The sequence below is a fragment of the Leptinotarsa decemlineata genome, unplaced genomic scaffold (assembly GCF_025532065.1).
Source record: "Leptinotarsa decemlineata unplaced genomic scaffold, Ldec_3_MD MMD2_tig00001064_RagTag_RagTag, whole genome shotgun sequence".
NCBI lineage: Eukaryota > Metazoa > Arthropoda > Insecta > Coleoptera > Chrysomelidae > Leptinotarsa > Leptinotarsa decemlineata.
Window position 1 is genome coordinate 11,197,719 of NW_027412558.1, and position 21,479 is coordinate 11,219,197.

Here is a 21,479-nt window from a genome sequence, read left to right on the forward strand (position 1 = left end):
GAGAGGATACATGACATCTGAATTATATATACAACTCCAGTCCATTTCAGAACTCGTGGATAGAAAAAGATCTACTTGAAATGAAATTACAACAGAACATTTTATAATGCAATAATTAAGTTTCTAAACAGATTCCAATATTTCCAGGAAGTGAATGATAAACATTCAAAACATTCATGGGAATGAATTAAAGTGAATTTCGAATACATTTTTTTTCAAAATATGACGTATTATTATGGTTTATTTGTAGATTCTGGAAACGAATATAAAACAAATTGGTACCGCCAATAACGCATATACGTACTGGTATACATAGTTAATCTTGTATATAGAAAATAGTTTGATAAGCTTTTGATATCTGGCAACGTCCCATAAAACAGCTGGTTTTCTTATAGCCTACATCCCTACCACTCACTTTCAACTTTACCATTTATCTGTTCTGGTACAAATTCCAGCGTTTTGACAAGGATTTGTTTTGTTCGTTTCATGTGATTGTTAAGAATTTTACTTTTTATGTCCAGTTATGCTATTGAGGAAGAGTTCAAAGTATTGTAAAACGCACATTGTTTGTGTAACTTATCTTTAAACCACCATTTTGACAAGGTACCTTTCTGTTTGTTCTCATTTTGATTTTGACGTATGTAGGAACTAAAAATGTTGTATTTTATTTAAGATTTTCCACAGTTAAAATGGGTGGAGTAGTGAGCTCTGGTCAAAATAATGATGATCTTATAGACAACTTACTGGATGCTGACTATATTAAAACATCAACCATAGAGAGAGTTTTTCGAGCTGTAGACAGAGCAGAATATTTTTTGGCTGAGGCCAGAGGTAATGCCTACAAAGATTTGGCATGGAAAAGTGGCAATTTGCATCTCTCTGCACCGTGCATTTACAGTGAAGTACTGGAAGGACTGTGTCTCAAGCCTGGACTATCTTTCCTGAATCTTGGTTCCGGAACTGGTTATCTAAGTACCATGGTAGGACTCATTCTAGGAAGTTACGGTACAAACCATGGAGTGGAATATCATGCTGATGTAGTGCAGTATGCCAATCAAAAATTTGAAGACTTTAGGAAATTTTCGGGAGCTATTGATGAGTTTGATTTTGCCGAACCTAAATTCATACAGGGGAATTGTTTGTGCCTTACGAGTGATTGCAATGCTCGATATGATAGAGTGTACTGCGGTGCAGCTTGTCCTGAACAGTACGAGACTTACATGAAAAACCTGTTGAAAGTAGGTGGAATTCTTGTAATGCCTCTGAACGATACATTGATGCAGATTAAAAGAACAACTGAAACAACTTGGGAATCAAAATCTCTTTTACCAGTCTCTTTTGCTTCCCTGATTCAGCCCCTCGAAGGTCCTCAGGAATGGGTCCAGAGTAGTAAGGAAACACATTTTAATATTGATATTTTCTATGTGAACTTTATTTCCAGTTGAAGTTGAACCTTTGTCTCTTCAAGCTCTTTGTCGTTCTGTCATAAGAAACATGCTGAGGAAAAATGTTGAAGTGGAACATCCCCCTGTTAAGAAACCAGCGCCAGTTACTAGGTCTGTCAAGAAGAAAAGAGCTCTCAGAAGATTAGTAGTACCTCTGTTTGATTCTGAAGAAAGTTCTGACGATGAGAGACACGTTAGAATTGGTGGGGTAAGTTGAACATCACTATTAAAATATCATCATCATATAAAGTCTAGTGTCATCAAGAAAATTCACATCTTGTTTTCTTGATATATTAACTTTCAACATGTTGTTTATATCAAGTAAAAATAAGGTGAGTCCTAGTATGGATCCCTGCAGTTTACCTCATGCAATGGACGTCCTATATGAATAATTTGTTGCTTTAACCATTTGATACTGTTTTGACAAAAAAAAATGTTGATTTATGTATCATGTCATGTGTTACATTTCATAAATCTGGGTTTTCATTAAAGGACCAAAACAGAGGTTCCTTGCCTCTCAAAACAGAGTGAATTGCTTATCAAAAAAAGTACAGTAAGTTTTATGAGTAAGAAAGATAGATTTGATAACTACCAATATGGTTCTCAAGAAAATAGTAGTACTCTTAGCACAACAAATTTTATAAGTTACATTTCAACTAAGCTTGATGAAAAAAAAAATACTGCAGATTTGCGGTACTAGTTAAAAGTTTTCTTACTTCTTGGAGCTGTGAATGGTATAATGATTTTAGATTCAACAACACTTGTCAAAATATAAGTAAATTTCTTCCTCAGAATCAGATTCCGTATATCAGTTTGGATTCTGTAAATGCAAAATATACTTGTTTGGATGCAGACGCAATCAGTTTATTTGAATAAGTCTAATTTGCCAATTTTTTATACAAATTATTTGTCTGTAAGACCCTTTTCCAATTTTCAGATTTTTGTTGATTTTGATCCACAAAATTTCCTTGTTGCAAATCAAATCTGTGCCAAATTACGAATTGATATTCGGTTTGTTAAAATTAGGAGTGTTTTCCAAAACCATGACATATATTGCTTTTCACTGTCTTGGTAACATATACGCATCTAGTGGGCGGGACCATATCGAAATTTAGAAAGCTCTTCCTACATTTGACAAGTTATACATACATACATACAGACAGATAGACAACAGACTTGTTTTTTACTCCTTTATTCTTTCTTAATTGACAATCCTAAAAAGTGCCCACCTTTTCTATTTTCGATGTTGTAGGAGCTGATATTGTCAGTGAAAAATCATCTGCATATGCAGTGTACTTGCCTAAGTTGATATGCTGATCTATATCTGTCACAATATTAATAGCACATGCCCTAATATTGACCCCTGAGGAACACCTCTCTCAATAGTTCTCAGTTGTGAGTTGACCTTCTGAGTCTTGCTGCCATTGTTTTCGGCTTTTCTAACATACTGCGTACGATTTTTTATGAATGTTGATATCCAAGTATTCGCTACCCCTCTAATACCAAATCTTTCTAGTTTTGCTAGTAACTTAGCGTGGTTCACACAATCGAACGCCCTGCCCAAGTCACAAAATACTGTAGCTGGACTTTCACCTCCTTCAATATGTTCTACCACTGTGGTGTAAAAGGAAACTAAAGCCGTTATTGTCCACCTTGCTTCTCGGAAACCATGTTGGTTTTCGGTTATATTTTCAAATTTTTCAGTAGATGTTATAAGACGGTCCAGAAAAGAGTATTCGAATACTTTTTGAAAACCAAAAGGTATCATTACTGGTCTGTAATTTTCCAAATTATTTCGACTATTTTTTTTGTGAACTGGAATCACTTTCCCTTATTTTAGTCCTTTTGGGAAAGCGCCATTAGAGAAAGACAAATTCACCATGAAAGTGAGAGGTGTTATTATGGATTTGATAACTTTTTTCAATAAAAAAGGAGGAACATCATCTGGACCTGTCGAACATTTATTTTTTAGTCTATTTAATATGCTGAGTAACTCATTTTCATGAAATGGACTCAGAAAAATAGAATTGAGATTAAAATCTGTATTTTCTATTGGTTCTATGCTTTTTTTGTCTAATCGAGAAACCAGATCATTTGGAGCAGTAACAAAAAAGTTGTTGAAAAGTGTTGCCAACTCAGAGGGATTTTCAATCATTTCATCTTACATTTTTATTTTAATGTTTTGGAAACCTCTAGATTTATTTGACAACTCCGCAATCACCCTCCAGCATATTTTTGCAGGGTCATCCGATGCAAAAATCCTGTTTTGATAATATTTCTTTTTATTTTTTTCTACTAAGGCTTTATGTTTCTTTTTTGAGATACGATACACATCCGAGAATAGTGGGTTATATTTTTGTAGTATGTAAAGATCACTGAGATTATTACTGGACAAACTAACTTCTTCACTAATCAAATACATTTTATTAATTTTTTTATTTTTCTTTTGTGGACATTTTTTATTGAAATGATACATGAATACTGAATGAAAATAATCGAAAACATCATCTATCTTGCTCATTCCATAGAGAACCCTCCAACTCTCAGACATCAGACCGGATTCAAAATTTTTTATTGCTTCTTGTGTGAATTATCGTTTCGTTCTAAGACTTTCCATGTGTTCGTTTTCATCTAATGGAAAATCATATAAGATTGTTCTATGATCAGAGTAAAAATTGTCAACCACGCAACAGGTTCCTTTCTCATTTGAATTTACAAATATTTGATCTATAATAGTACATATTTCCAACGTTATTCGTGTTGGTCATTTCACTATTGGAGTTAGGCCAAAAATAGATAAAATATTGCTCAACTCTTGGAATTTATTTTTGTAAACGTCGAAATTACATTACAAAATCTACTTTATCAATAATAACGTTTTGTACAAAGTAACTATAGGTCTATTTCTTTAAATAAAAAAGTTGGGGTCTGCTTTGAGTGATGTCAAAATAAAACATTTTACATAGCTTAAAAATGTTACATGAGTCATTGTCAGTAATCTACTAGTGTCTATGATTGTACCCAAGTAGTGTAAATGTGATTTGAAAACAGCACTGTTGGCATTTAGGTGTCGCTCTTTTTCAAATAATTTATAGAAATTGGTCTTTTATGTAACTGAACTCATTATGAACCAAATTATTGAAATGAAGTATTTAAAAATGTATTTTTAAACTACTTCTTTTTTACTTCAAAGGTGAGGAACAGAGATGCGGGCCGTGCCATCTTTAGAGAAGAGAATGACGGACTTTTAAACTTTGTGTTAGGTACGTTTAGAGAAGGAAGAAATCTCTTCGCTGGTGAGTATTGTGCTCAAACAATACTATATTCCCTGTGCTTTTATTTTTTTTATCCTTTTTCTTTATATCTTTTAGCGTTTTGTGGGAGGAGAAACGAGATGTTTGTTGAACCTTTATTATTCTTTATAATTTATACTTTTTTCATTTTCATTAAAACATTTTGTTATACTTTCTATTTTGAGCAAAATCTTCATTAAAAGCACTAACGGCAGACACTATTAGAAAACCCCAATCTTTAGTCAGTATGGAAAAATATACTTTTGACTACATAAATTCATTGAATTAGAATAATGAAAGGTGTTCAGTTAGTTATAACTATTCATTGAACAAATGTTTCAACGAAAAAAAAATCATCAAAAATGTCATACAAACATTTTTATATTTCTCTCCAGATTGCTTATACTTGACATCACAAAAATTGTAAATACCTAGTAACACTAAAAAGAAATAATGGTATGGCGGGTTCTGGGGTCCTGGATCATAAATGTTATTTTTGGGGTTGTGATTTTATCTTGTACAGCTTTCATTCTACCTTAGAGCACCAATGCCATCTCTTTTTTCAACACTTTTTCCAGGAAAATAATCTGCATCATGTAAAATATCTACTGACCCTTTCCTATTCTTATTCAGTACTTGTGTTTTCATAGTAAGCCGTTTTTTCAAATAATCTCAGTTCTCTTTCGTTCTTCTTTTTTTTAATATTAGCAACAGCCTTTACCATTTTTTATTTCTTCATTGTGTTCTTTTACCTTGTACTTTTTTCCTCTTCTGTATTGGCTCTTTTCATTCATATATTCTCATAAGAATGATATACAGATTGCTGTTCTTTGGCAGAGAGAATTCTACCTTTAGGAAAAACAAAATATTTAAACTATTTCTTCAACTGTGGTCTCAATGTGATCTGTTTCTAGTCACAATTTGTGGGAGATATTCCATTCTTTAAATAGTGTTTCTACATTTTTATCATCTGTAATTTTTTAACCCTATTTTACAGTATGTTTCATGCCATTGGAAAACCTTGATACACCACACTTGTTGGAGTGTGTATGTGCAGTTTTGAAAGCCACTCTTATATTAAATTTTTTTGAACGTTCGGACCAAGTCATTGGTGTATTTGGATCCATATGGAAGCACTATGAATTTCGAATCTTTCTCTTTTCAAAAAGTCAAGGCATTACGAACATACTCCTTAAATTTTTGTTTTATAATTAATTTATCCACAATTTTCGTGGATACCTGTTGCTTTCAGCCACCTCCCTAACAACTTTTTTTCTCTTTCTATGGACAAGAAATTGTAGTCCCGCCATGTTTTGTTGTGGGCAGTGATGAGAGAGGTCAATATATCCCTGACAGTTCTCAAAAGAAAATTTTGCAATTATTGCGAAAAGAATTTTCATAAAAAAAGAGAGAGATAAATCTTTATAAATTATCAATGGAGCTTGTTGCATCAACGACCCTTCATTTCTCTTTCAGGAATTGTGATTTCCCTAGATTATATTACGATTGTGTAGAAGTAACATATGGGATTCTTTTCCTTTGAGAATTCTATATTAATACCATTGTATACAGAAAAAGTAAATAATTAGTTTTGGACGATTCATTTGATTACAGTGTTCATTTCAGAGTAAGTTTATAAAGTTTAAAAGTCTACTATAAACATTGATAACAGATTAGACTGGTATTAAAACAATAGATTAATTGTAAGTTGTGGTTACACAGTGGGTTTATGTGAAAAGGGGGAATATTTATCTTTTACAATTGACTAGGTATATAAGGCAGGTTAAATATTTTTCGATATTGGGAAAAATTACTTTAGAATAATAACTTGTGGATGGATTGAGATACTCTTCTTATCAACCTATCAAGGCCGACAATTTGAAATACAATTTTTGGATCATATCAACTGAATAATTCATTCAAGTAGACAGTACAAGAATGCAGTTCAATTCATAATATAATTATATGATATACAGAAAATAAAGCCTTTGGGTCTCCCTGAAACAAAATTCCACGTATATCAAGTTGACGGGACACTTTTCGAAATTTGCAAAACGAATGATTCCATAATTTGCCGCTATTTATTCGCTAATTAGTTGCGGAAGAAAATATTTTTTCGACTTTTAAAAAAAAAAAATACATGTCTCGCTAACTTGATATCAAGTTAGCGATACGACTTTTTTATTATTAAGATTTCCAGAACTTTGAGTAGACCTTTGGTTTAGTATATTTTTTCGCTAATTAGTTGCGGAGAAAAATATTTTTTCGCCCCTTTTATTTAAAAAATACATGGAAGTTTTCCAGAACTTTGACTAGACCGTTGGTTTAGTATATTTATTCGCTAATTAGTTGCGGAATAAAATATTTTTTCGCCCTTTTCTTTTAAAAAATACATGTCTCGCTAACTTGATATCAAGTTAGCGATACCACTTTTTCATTATAAAGTTTTCCAGAACTTTGACTAGACCGTTGGTTTAATATATTTATTCGCTAATTATTTGCGAAGAAAAATATTTTTTCGACCCTTTTTTAAAAAAATACATGTTGTCTCGCTAACTTGATATCAAGTTAGCGATACCACTTTTGATAAACTTGATATCAAGTTAGCGAGACAACATGTATTTAAAAAAAAAAGGGACGAAAAAATATTTTTCTCCGCAAATAATCAGCGAATAAATATACTAAACCAACGGTCTAGTCAAAGTTCTGAAAAACTTTATAATGAAAAAGTGATATCGCTAACTTGATATCAAGTTAGCGAGACAACATGTATTTTTTAAAAAAAAGGGACGAAAAAATATTTTTCTCCGCAAATAATTAGCGAATAAATATACTAAACCAATGGTCTAGTCAAAGTTCTGGAAAACTTTATGATAAAAAAGTGGTATCGCTAACTTGATATCAAGTTAGCGAGACAATTTGTATTTTTTAAAAAAAAAGGGGCGAAAAAATATTTTCTTCCGCAACTAAGTAGCGAATAAATAGCGGCAAGTTGTGAAATCATTCGAAAAGTGTCTCATCAACTTGATATACATAAAAATTCCTATATATGAATATACTTTCTCATTGTATACAATAAAAAAAAAAAATTTGTCAATCATTCCTAATGTAGAAACATAGGAAAGTAACAGAAATGCCTTATACCATTAGAAATCAGCTTCTCTAATAAATAAGAAGAGTTCGAAGAATCTTAGAGGGCCTTCAATATATATATATATATATATATATATAAGAGGATACAAAGAAAAGTGATGAGTAAACAAGTAAAGCAGTGAATTAAATCTAAAATGTAACTGATGTAGAAGTTGTTGAGTTGTTGAATTTTCAAATGAAGTTGTAGTACTTATCACTAAAGAACCCACCTAGATTTAACAGTAGGTATATTTTATTATATTTTTTGATAAATATTTACTATTTTTGCAGGCTACAAAAATGTTTGTTGTATGGACTTTTCATGGTGGAAATTCATTTATTGTAAAGAAAAACAAACTGGCCGAACCACTATGCCTTGAAAATATTGTGTTATCCCATTTCTATTTCCTGCAACTGAATGGTATCACATATTTCTACTAATTTAATATGAATGTTGTAAAGATCATATACATAAATGTGCTTCAATAATAGTTTTGTTAAATAATTACAATGTGTCTGGGAGACATCTCTATTTCAAACGGTGATATACTTAACAAATTTGCACTTATTGTGATATAAATTAAAATAAATAACTTTAATACACTTTAATAAAAATCATTTATTTCAAAATATTGTTTTGCAGTTGAAATCATGAATTCGGTATACTATGGTGGTCTTTTTTAACTATTTATATTTTTTAATCACTAAGGGAATAAAATTGATGACAGTTATTTATCTGTTTATATTATTTGGAAACCAATTCATCTTTTCTGTATATATGCAACATCCTCAGTTGAATAAAAAAATTACAATCAATGTATTATAATATTCTATAAAAACGAGACATTTTCAGGTACTGTTGCAAATAATAGAGATAGAGATTCCAATACTGAGACCGAGCAATCTAGCGAAGATAACCGAATGGAAACCGACACCGCAGAATCCACCGAAGAAAGTGAGATAAAATCAAAATCAGAGACACAAGTAGAAACACAAGCTGTCATTGAACACAATCCAAGCACCAGTCAAGATGGTGATGCTCAAAGAGAACGTAACAGTGGAAAGGTATATTTCTTGATGTCAATCAGCATACTTCAAAATATGTTTTTATGAATGAGCAAGACTATTATTTCATAAGCAACATCGACTTTACTTACTGAAGTCTAATAAGCTTACAAAATATTTTGCATGATATCAATCCACCAAGGTATCTTGGCGGATTGATATCGTATAAATAAAAGAATTGATGCCTTCAAATTTACATAAATTCAAAAATAGATTTTTAGTCAAAGACAGGAAGAATCTAGATACACAAATTTTCTTTTTTTATCTTTGGAGAAAGCAATAGCAATTCAATTTTTTTCAAAATATTCGTCATACATAATCATGTGTTTCTATTTCTGGAATGACTACTCGTATTTGATAATCCTTTTCTGTTTATAAATTGAAATCAGATTTGACCAATTATTTGACTTCTTCAGTTTATTTAAATCAAAACTTTCATGACTAAGTAAACTTTTGTAGAGAATATGCAACAACAAACACAATGAATTCAATTACTTTTATTTCACTTTACAAATAAACAATCTATACTAATAAATGTGAAAGTCACTCACCTACCACTCACTCATTCATTTCTGTTTCTCCATACTGGTGAGTCCTATACTATAACAATTTTCAATTGAAGGTGATTCATTAGCAACGTCGCACTTGAAGTGACCAACGGATAATCCTCTTACCAACTCTGCAGAGGCGTACCAAAATAATATTTTTATTTATTTAAACACATAGGTAATTACGTAAAAATTGTTATAGTAGGTGGCGTTACCTGGTGTCATTGGTAAAACTGATTACATTTTTTTATTATGCCTAATTCAGTACTTCAAAAAAACAGAAAAATTTACGTGATAATTATTATGTTCCTTTTATATAGAAAGAGAACTACAAAGCAAAGAAATAATGACCTATGTTATGCTTTTGAAGTTTCAGAATCCATTGACTCGTCCCAAGAGGAATCCCTAGTCACACTTAAATCTATTATTATTTGGTCGAAAACAGTGTCTACCATCCCGTCCAATCTCCACATTTTCTCTTCTTCCTTGATCACATGGGCTACAGCATTAGCCCAATCTTCTTTCTGTATCCATTCCATTGCGAGTTCTAATAAACGTTGGACATCAGAAATTTTGTATGTCACGTTTTCACGAGCTACGTAACCCTTAATTTGAGCCCAGATTAATTCTATCAGGTTTAACTCGCAATGGTAAGGAGGAAGTCTCAAAATGGTGATTCCTTTAGCACGAGCTATTGGCGATATCTGGTGATATCTGTCACGATGCTGTTTAATGACACTCATAAGCTCGGCTTTAACCATGTACTCGGAAAATGGAATTCCTTTTTGTCCTAACCAACTCTGCATGTCTGCTTTTCTGGTGGTCATAGTTGGCAGCTGTTCTATTACTATTACCGAATTTGGCTCAACTCGTGAATGAAGGGATTCAAACCATCCTTCAAAGCGTTGGGCGTCCATGTCTTCGTGATGATCCCCCGTTTTTTTGATAAAAAAATTAGTTACTCTCGCTACCTATATGGGCGACAATTAGTTGTTGCCTTTTACTCGTTGGTCTGTGTAACCCTGTTGATAAACCGTCCACAAATGCTTGACGATAACTAGTTACAGTAGTTTCTTGCCAGATCTTAGATACTGTGTGACCAGCATTCACCCACGTTTCGTCCAGATAATAAATCTTTTTGTGAGCAGAACGCATTTCTCTAATAGAGCGAAGATATCTCCGTCGCCATAAGACTACATCTTCTCTTTCTATTAAGACAGATTTACGGGATTGTTTGGCGTATGTAAATTTTAAATCTTCTTTTATTATTTTCCTTAACTTCTCTTTGCTCATTTTTGGAATGAGATCATTAAATTACCTTTGTCCTAATGGATTCGAAGGTTAGCGCTTTATTCTCAAAAAAAAAGAATGAATGGTATAGCGTACAAAATTTTTCTAGTACTCGTCCAATTCAATTTTTTTTCTACGACGACAATGTATTTTTGGAGCTTGCACAATCCCAGTCACCTTTTTTTCATGTACAAGGCGTTCAATTGTCGACACGGATATTCCCGTTAAAAATGAACATTGGGCTACAGCTTCCACTGTACGGAGTGTATTTTTTAAATTTTCGTACACTCTACAGACAATCTGTTTTTCTTCTAACGACATAAACTTCCGCTTTTTTTGTACATTACTTGGACCTGCTACGGCATCCATCTTAATATTATAAAAATAATAAAATTCAGTCACATTATTCAACTATTTGTCAGTTGTTTACTTACCTCAAAAACTATTTTAAAGTTGATGTATTTTGAAAAACACTTCATTGTGAGATTTTCACTAGAACAGATTAACAAATCCCCAACATGTGTTTCGCTGCACAGTAGCTTTTTCAAGCGTGTTCACTAATAAACTAAATTCTACATACATTGTGATTTATATATACTTTTGAAATATTACTATCTACCTAGAATATTACTGGAGTTTTTTCCCCAACACCAAATCGTTATTTTTAACACCTCGACACGTGTTTCGATCACCAAGTGATCATCTTCAAAGAGGAAGTTCTAATTATCTCACAATAAAGTGTGAATGTGATGAAAATCTATGATGATGTATTTTGAAAAACAAGTATCGGCCAACTCTTTCTTATATTTTAAAGTTAATAAATATAACAGTCTATTAAATAAATATAATAAAATATATTTAATAAATACAAAACAAAGTCACCTTCACAAGAAACAGAACACACTACGTCTATGCAGATAAGAACGCTTGATAATGAAGAAATCGAAATGACTAGTTATGGCATTTCAAGGACGCAAATATAATAGACCTGCAAAGTGTTGATCAGTTTACCGATGTTTCAAAGTTTTTAACAAACTGGTTCACCTATTCGCTCGTACATCCTATCGATATGCAGAAGCTATCTTGTTACGGGGGGCAAATTTTATGGAATCATCTTACTTTTCAATTATTTACAATGGCGATGCATAGACAATACAAGTGACCCCGGTAAGAATTTAGTTCTAACATTTAACATTGTTGCCGTTAGCTCTCAGTTCAATTTGTATATGAGTTACCTTCAATTGAAAATTGTTATACTATAGGAAGCTAAAGTTTGCGCCTTAAGAAAGGATTTAGAATGATTCCAACTGGAATCCCCCATGGGGGTAAAAGCGGCATGTTTAACTATGAAAATTACCTTTTCATCACTGTTTCTTCGTACCAATATATTTTCGTAGGCTGAAATTTTGTATGTAGGTTCGCTTCATGTTGTAGATGTGCAATAAGAAAAGACTTCCAAATGGGGCGCCAGCCGCAAGGAAAAAACGCACGTTCATGAAATGAAGTTACCTTTTCATCACTGTTTCTTCGTACTGGTATATTTTCCGAGGCTGAAATTTTGTATGTAGGTTCGTTTTATATTGTAGATGTGCAATAAGGAAGGCTTGTTAAATATTTCAATTGGGGCGCCAGCCGCGGATTAAAATGGCGGGTCCATCAAACAAAATTATTTTTGCAATACTTTCCCATATCAGTATATTTTCGAAGGCTGAAATTTTGTATGTAGGTTTGTTTCATGTTCCAGATGTGCAATAAAAAAGAATTTTTGAATATTCCAAGAAAGACGTCAGTCGCGGGGAAAAAAGGGGCGTTCATAAAATTACCTTCAATATATCCTTTATTTTATCTGTCCATAATGTGATCAATATGGCCCCTTACAGCATGTAATTTGAATGAATACCGGGCCAAATTATATGTCGCTCTTTCAAGAGTAACTTCAAACGAAAACATGTTTATATTGCCTACTGACAAAAAAACTGTGATCATTGTTAAAAAAAAATCTGTTTTTCCGTTAATCAGCTGTCGCCCCATACGAACGACAACTCTCAGAAGTTGAGAAACTTGTGCGAGCTAAGGACTAATGAGGTCTTACCTTTTAACGTGTGATTCCTAACACGGTTTATGAAGACATTCTGTAGTATATTTAGTATCAGCATTGCACCCGTGCGGAGCCTGGCGGCGCTAGTATGTCTTAAAACACAATATTTCACTCGTTATCTTTACCCATCTTCAGTTATATTCTCATGTATCTGGGCATATTCAACTTCGACTTTTCTTGATTTTTGGAAACCCTGAATTCTCGATTTTTGGAAACCCTGTGTTCCGAAAATACTAGAATAGTGTACGACAGAAACTGTTTTTTACGACCGATACCGAATTTCGGCAACGGTCTCAGTTTCGGCCGAAACCGAAACTTCCTTACAAGGATTATGTTTTGAGGGAAAAATAATGAAAACGTTATAGTAATCAGTCAGTCTTTATTTTTTTTATCTTTAAATCACAACGTTATGCAGTCTTCGATATTTTTACATATTGATAATCAACAAATCAACATAACAACCCGTTATTTGAGAAAAAATATTAATTGCACCTTAAAACTACTCGAAATAGGTGAGGTGTTTATTTGAGTAGGTGTAGATTCTTCTTTTGAATATTATTAATGGTTTTTCAAAAATATTAAACATAAAATTACTTATTTAAGTTGTTACCTAGTATCAAACTAGGTAATTAATTTTCATGTAATAAACGAAGTAAGTCACGACATGATTAGGCACGTGGACGCGGCAAAATGTCTTCGTCACTTGTATGAAATTCAACGCGCCGAACATGACCGATCACATCGCGAGAACTCCCAAATGTAGTTTCGGTCGTAGTTTCGGCAGATTTGCCGCCGAAACCGAAACCCGTTTTTTTGCCGAAACTCGACCGAAACCGAACTTTCGGTCGGAGACTATATTAGGAAATTTCTGGGAAGAGGCATTCTGACTCACGATAATTTGGCTTCATATAATAATTTTTCGAATTGTCCAGGAAATTGTCTAGGAAATAACCTGACTTCGAGTGACATTTGAGTAAGGCACATTTAAAAAAAAACAAATAATTTGCAAGTTATTTGTGCTTTCGATTGAATATGATATATGTAATTTCGAAATAATTATGTGAGACAGAATTTGAACGTGAACTGGTGAACTGATTTTAGACCGGTATTCAGGTCTCGCCATACACATATCATAATAATCTGTTAGAAATCATTCCCTGCATTTTCTCTATGTTTGAAGGCTTCTTCATCGTCCACACATCAACCGCCAGAAATAGTCAAGGAGGAAGAGGAACTCGATGAGGCTCCTCTAGAATCTCTTGATGAAATTGACAAAGTTTTCTACGGCGTCTTGAATGTGCTCAGAAGAGAAAGAGGAGAAGAAGAAGAACCATACGCCGATGAAGCAGAAGCAAGCAATGACGAAACTATCAGAGAAATGGAGCAGTTCAGACCAGACTTAGAAATGGACCAAGATAGACCAAGTACCAGCGAGGCGGAGGATAATAGAAAAAAGAAGCGTGAAAAGATCGACAGTGGATTGGGTGATGAAATCGTTGAGAATCATAGTGAGACTTCAGAAGGTAATGTCGAAATTTAATATTTTCTTTGGGTATCCTGAAATTATAATTCAAAAGTTTCAAGCAGCGGCAATGTTTCTTAATATAGGAAAATTCTTAAAATTCAAGAACATTTCAGTTTACCTCTTTTAAAGTGATATCTTTATGTGAAACAAATATTGAACAATGTTTAGGAACGAATATAAGCAGCACATCTGTTTCTTGAAAATATTAATAGATTATGAAAACATGCCAAATTTATCACATATCTGATTGAATTTTCTTAATGTTAATGGCGATATGAGCACAGCAACTATTTCATTAAGGTAAGTTGAAAAAACTTTAGTTGTCAAACCAATGTTACATTTTTTTTACACTTAATTGCGTAATACACTGACCAAGTTGTTGGTTCGCTTTTAGGGAAAGTTTCTTGCTGTTTTTTGCGTATTTAAACTTCCACGATCTGAAAAATAAACAAAGCTGAATCAATGGAGAATCTGCTGAAGTGTAATAAAGGATAAAGTAATAAGTTTACTGCATAATAATAATAATAATTTTTATTTTCATTTAAAAAGCATAAATGTATAAGCAGTAACTGACAAAAACGTCATAATTGATATAAAAAAGAATTTCCAAGATGCAAACACAGTCATAAGTTACGAATATAAAAGAACTAATATATACAAATATATGGAATTATACACCCTCGTAAATAAATATAATTATGACATAAATTTATCAATAGTGTAATAGTTTTCATCAATCAGTAATGCTTTGAGACTGGATTCGAAAATATTAATATTTGGTGAGTTTTGGATAGAGTCATCAAGGTGGTTAAAAACTTTGCATCCCAAATATAAATAACTTTTTTGGTATAGGTTAGTTCTGTGCAAAGTGGACACAAGAAGATTTCTGGATCCAGTGGCTTACTGATGATCTGTTCTATTGAAATATTTTTGCTTATGTCTGTATACATACATACAAAGTTCATGAAGATACATGCCTGTCACACTTAAACTCTTTTAGTCGCTTAAAGACCTCTTTACATGATTGCCTCCACTTCAGTCGTGCCACAATTCTCACAGTAAATTTTTCATAGTGAAAATACTTGACTAAGAGGCACATGTACCCCAGTCAAAAATACCATATGGCAGTTGATGTTTTCATAATAAAGCATTGAAAAGATGTTTTTGTGACAATGATTTGATAGAAACTTCAACACATACCAATTTTTTCTTAACTTTTTGCAAAGCATGTCGACATGTGGTTCTCAACACAATTAATAGTCAAGTGTTAGTCCAAGCAACTTAGTCATACTTTCATGTCATTGTCCTTTAAAATTTGAAATTGTTCCATTGTTCCCCCCAAAGTAAATTTCATCAAAGAGGTTTTAGATACATTTACAGCCACAAGATTTTTTTCGGATCACTCCATTACTTTAATATATACCATTTATTTATATACCAATTTCAGTAGTATCTGGAGTTTTCCATCCAGGGCTGTTATTACAATAAATAATAATAAATGTCATTTACTGGTTATTACCAAAGGGCCATTGACCGAAGTCTTTCAGCCAGTGTACAATTTTAAAATATTTACAGTGAAAAAATATAATAAATTATGAGAGAAATTTGATGTTTTCCCAAATAGTTCTTTCCGGGAATATGAATTTGGTTGGTTGTCCTTCAGCTCTTTCCCTGCATAATGCCTGCAGAGACTTCAAGTTAGTTTCATTTTTGGCAAAGCAGTTTCCTAAGTCTGATAGTCTCTCCTTTATAGGTTTCACTTTTGTAGTTCCATACAGCAGTGCGTTTGAGGGATTGTGTAGTATGTTTTGAGGGAGATGCATTTTGGTAATACTCCTTAGAGTAGATTTTTCAGCTGTTTGAAGATTATTTAATGCAGGATTATGACAACTTGAATAAACTATATGTGCATATTCGAGAAATGGGCGACAGATCATTTTATATATTTTAGTTGCAGTTTCAGTCTTCATTCCTTTTTTTTTTAAATGATGATGCATTTCTTTTTAATCATTTTTTTTGTGGGTGTTCAAGATGATTTTGTGGTTAATGTAAACTCCCAAGTATTTGACTGATTGCCTGCTTCTTACTATTTAGTTGTTGGTGGCTTCCCTGAAGGGTTGTGATAAAAAATGATAAATCATGATATTTTCGGGTTTGCTCTCAATCGCCATTTATTGAGCCAGAGCGTGGTCCTGTTGACGAGGTTTTTCAGTTCCTCTATTGTGAGTGCTAGCGTGCAGTTGTGTGAAACTAAGGGATATCTGCATACTGTAAAATGTAAAGGTTTTTTATTAAATTCATTCTTGTCTTCCAAGTTGTGATTGTATATATCATGGCACTATATATTATAGAGAATTGGAGATAAGGGAGAGCCTTGTGCAACTCCTTGTTGGGGAGTAAATTTTTTGGAGAATGAATTTCTGACTCTTGACTGTGAGGAAGTTTATATAACATTCCTTCATACCAAACATTATCAAAAGTTCTGTTGATATCCGCAGAGTGTAGGTTGTTCATGCTTGCTGTTTGTAGTTGGATGTTACAATTACTATAGGGTGGGTTGTATTTCTATTTTTCTCTAAAACCAAATTGATACATTGGTATATTGATATGTTCACTGAGTTGACATTTGATGATTTTCTCAAGTTTTTCCTAACACTGGCAGAAGAGTAATCAAGTCTGATTCTTACTGGAGTGGGTGTAAAATATCTATCGATTTTCTTGACCATTCCTCTAAATCAGGGGTCTCCAAACTACGGCCCGCGGGCCAAATCCGGCCCGCCAGTGTCATCAATCCGGCCCGCGACAGCCAATGATGACAAAGAAAACTTAACTTAAGTATCTTAGTTTAAGCATATTAATAACTAACAAATAATTGAAATGAATCACAGTAAAACAAAAACACTAATGATATTTATGTAATTGTGATTTTCCACCGACAATACTTTGTAGTTGCGGATCAATTTTACTTGTACCAATTATCAAAAGAGATTTTAGATGCTCATTGGTTAATTGAGATCTGTAAACATTGTTTGTGTACTTCATCTTGGGAAACGTTTTCTCACACAAGTAAGTAGTATCAAAAACAGAAAACAATCCACGAGCAAATTTATGCAAATTGTCGAATTGTTCCAGTGGAAGACTCTTATAAAATTCCAACAAAGATGAATTTTTATATTTGTTCTTAAGCATATCACTGCACCGTAAATCAATAATTTCCATTTGGACTTCTGGAGCCGGGGTTTCAATGTCAGAATCAAAAGAATTTTGAAAAAGCAATCCTCAGATTGAAAATATAATGTAACCAATTCTTTTAGTTTGATAATATCATGCGGTACCATTATTATGTTATGAATTGACCCCGATTAAATTATACTAAACGAGAAAATATTGGTTCTTGAGTGTATCAGGAGACGAAAGTATCATCAAAACTGAGTAACCAGAATCATTTTGACCTCTTTTCTGAATTTATTGTAAACATTAATTTCTTTTATTTCAACTGGCAGGTGATTGAACAGTTTGATGCCATTGAAAATAAAAGAGTTCCTAAATAATATAGGGAATAGGCAGTACAATATTGCTATTGTGTCTGCGGGTATTATGAGAAGAAGTGTGGATCACACTAGACGAATATTTCTTTATTGAATAGCAGGTTTCCAAAATGTATGGGGAGGTTACTGTTAAAATACCATAGCCTAGTCCTGTGGAGATGACTGTCAGCGCGTAGCAGCCTAAAACAAGCTTCTTGCTTAAGTTTATTGTATGGTCCTTGAACTTCAGCTATATTCCATATTCAGCCCAAGAAATTTATAAGTATGTATACTTTCTGAGATTTCGTTACCTAGGCAGATCTCCGGTAGGGGCAGCAAATAGTAAGAATGCTGGTTTCATTGATGTTGAAGAATAACTTATTACATTCTCACCATTCTTTTATTTTTTTGATGTCTTCAGAGATGATCTCATGCAGAACAGCATTATGCCATAATGATGTGGTGTCGTCAGCAAAGAGGGTGATTGTGGCTGATATATCTATGAGAGCTAAGTCATTTATATAGATGAGAAATAGAATTGGATCAAGGATCGATCCTTTAGACACTCTACATTTGATGGACTGTTCAGAAGAGCATTCCGATGTTTTTACTATTTGTTTGCGGTCCAATAAGTATGATTGGAACCACTGAAGGGTGATGCCTCTGAAACCGTACTTCTGCAATTTATTCAGCAGTATCTTGTGGTTAACACAGTCGAATGCCTTCGATAGCTTACAGAAAATTGCAGCCAGTGATATGATTCAGGTATTCAATTTAAAGTGATCATGAAATTAAGTTGCTGTGATACAAAACAGTTAAAAATTATTGTGCTATATATTTTTCAATGTATTTTATGTATATTTTTATATTTCTTGTGAGAGGCATATAAACATATTTTGGTTGTTGTAACAGAAATTTAATTTGAGGTTGATAAAATTCATCTTTTCATTCAATCATTTCATTAAACTTTATTTTAATTTCCAGATATTATCTCGAGCAGCGAAGACGACCACCAAGAGAAACGTAACAAGCGAGGTCAGAGTTGCGAACACGAACCTCGCGGTGCCCTCAAATGGCGACGTATTGAGTCAAACATTCATCGAATCATGGATGATAGCAGTAGCGATAATGAAAACGAGGAAGAGGTCAAGGTAGACAATGAAATGAGAATGTATCAGAGTCCTTACACAGAACACATGAAAACCAAGATACAAGCTCTGCCATTGCCGCCCATTCTGAAGCGGTACCTCAATTATCACAGAGACTTTTAAACTTACTCGGTAATTTGGTGAGATTGGTCATAAATTAAATTTGCAATGTAATGAATGGACGATACTTTGGGATGCAAAAATTCCGAAATGTTGTTTCCAAGCTTAATTTTAGAATTCACAAATCACAAATGGTTGATTTATTTGAGTGCAACTCTAATCATTTCATATTTTTTCTTCTTTGATCATGTCATTCGAATTTTTAGGTTCTGGTTGTTTTAGTATTTTTAATATTTCATCTTCAACATATTTTTAGACAATGGAATCTGAAAAAATCAAACTGTATGTCCTGTATTGATTAATAATTCTCACAGTATTTGAATTGGAATATTTAACTTGCATATACACAATTGTTCACATGAATATCGAAAAAGATGTATGACTGCCTTTCAATCAATGATATAGCCAGTTTTGCAAATTGGGGGCTACTACATAAGATTGAGGAAGTAATCTTTTTTCCAAATCAGTCATTGATTGAGATCGTTCATCTTATTTCAAAAAAGTGCCCGACATTTCGTATGCTCCTGGCTGGCATTAAAGTTTACTCACCTATTTATTAACGGAAACAGTTTTTCAATAGTCGAAAGTGTTCATTTTCTTTACTGGTCACAACTGAATATTATCTGTTATGAAAGCTGTTTTGTTAGCTTGGGAAAATATACAAATATTCCTGCGACAAACTGCGCAGGAAAACTTTGTTTTCTGTTATTTTTCATAAAAATATGAGTAGTCACATTTACCTATTAGAAAACAATACAGAGGATATTATTGCAAATAACTGAAGGAGTTATTTTTTTATTTCAACTTACAATAGTAAAGGATTCATCAACCTGTTTGATATCTATACTTATGTATTCAATGAATTTCGGGAGTTATTTGGTGCTCAACAAATTTTTTACTATTTGTTTCTCGGTTGCTATTTTAGTGTTTTACAAAAATTGTTTGTGGTGATTTTTTTATAAATTATTCCTTTCTGTTCACAAAAAGGGCTCGAAATTTCCTAACTATTAACCCAGGCAACACAAGGACACCCGATGGATATCAATTTGAAGTCCAATTCATGTCCAAAGGATATTTCATGGACTTTCAAATTATACCAACCTGACCGCGTTTATAACATATCATTCAATTTTGGGATATGTTAAGGATGTCCATACGATATTCATTCCAAGCATATTGAGGGATATGTTATGGACATCCATTATATGTCCAAGGTTATGACGGTGTTATATGGTGTAGTTCATTTTTCAAACATATTTTATACTTTTATAAATATTCCCCTTAAATTACATATTACTTTTATGAAACTATTTTTTTTTACAAATCTAGTATTAATATTGACCAATCCTACTGACTGTTTTGTTTTCAGAGATTAGCATGTAGTCTTAGTTAGATATTTGTACTAATATTTTATCTCGTGGGTGAACCAAAAAATAATTCCTGTTCTACATTTCTCCATTTATGAGAGTGTTTTGTTGGTTCACTCATTATTATTATTTTAGGAGTGAAATTGCGAAGCTTGTGGAAATTTTATACCATCATGATGCATTAATTTTTTTAAATGATTTATTTTCACCATGGTTGATGTTTATTGTGATATTTTTGTTTGTGAATTACTTCTATTTCATATATTATGGAGATGAGTTTATGGAAAATGTATAGTTACTTCTAAGTGACGATTTTTGGGACTAATACATTTAAATCAAAAAATTAATGTTGAAGTTTCATTTTACAAGCCTTTATTTAACTTGAAATGTTTGAATACGAGTTTGGGGTAAATTCAGCAACTTAATTTTAAAGCACTATCCTCGACCGGTTGAGCTGAAATTTCATTGACACATTTAGGTTGAATAACAAGAGACTTCATTCTACATCCAATAAAGCGTTCCACCCAAAATGGTTATTTTTTATGTACTTCCATGATATGGTTATCAAATGGAGGGGTTCAAGGGGAGCAATTCAAAATGGTAGAAAAAAAAACGTTGTAAAAAAATCTTTAATTTACTAAAAAAGAAAGTAAACTTTCAATTGAACCGATTAATTTATTACATTACTCAGTATATGACAAAAGCTTGTCATGGCATTTACTTATGTAAATGAGCAAGAAGTATGTAACTTGATCTTGACAAAAGTAATTCTACAAAAAATGCTTTTTTAAATGGGTAGATTTTGCAATGAACTTTGTTTTTACTTTATACAAGTTATGTAATGTAATACATTGATGGGTTTCATTTAATTTGAAGTTTCTTTAATTTTTTTTTGGAGTATGTGAAAGAAAGCTTGTTTAC

At 32.7% G+C, this 21,479-nt stretch overlaps 1 protein-coding gene across 4 annotated transcripts; it reads left to right on the forward strand.

Moving 5' to 3' along the window:
- Positions 1-389: 389 nt before the first annotated feature.
- Positions 390-20,905, forward strand: LOC111514975 (protein-L-isoaspartate O-methyltransferase domain-containing protein 1). Of its 4 annotated transcripts, none has more exons than XM_074175676.1 (7): positions 390-603; positions 674-1,389; positions 1,442-1,653; positions 4,639-4,741; positions 8,724-8,935; positions 14,052-14,394; positions 18,908-20,905. In XM_074175676.1, exons 2-7 carry the CDS (start codon positions 690-692, stop codon positions 19,192-19,194), a joined length of 1,857 nt encoding a protein of 618 aa, XP_074031777.1. In that variant the 5' UTR covers positions 390-603; positions 674-689; the 3' UTR covers positions 19,195-20,905. The 4 variants fall into 4 exon arrangements, with proteins under 4 accessions (XP_074031777.1, XP_074031780.1, XP_074031779.1 ...); XM_074175679.1 differs by having other exon boundaries at positions 4,639-4,708; XM_074175678.1 differs by having other exon boundaries at positions 674-1,386.
- The last annotated feature ends 574 nt before the right edge of the window (positions 20,906-21,479 follow it).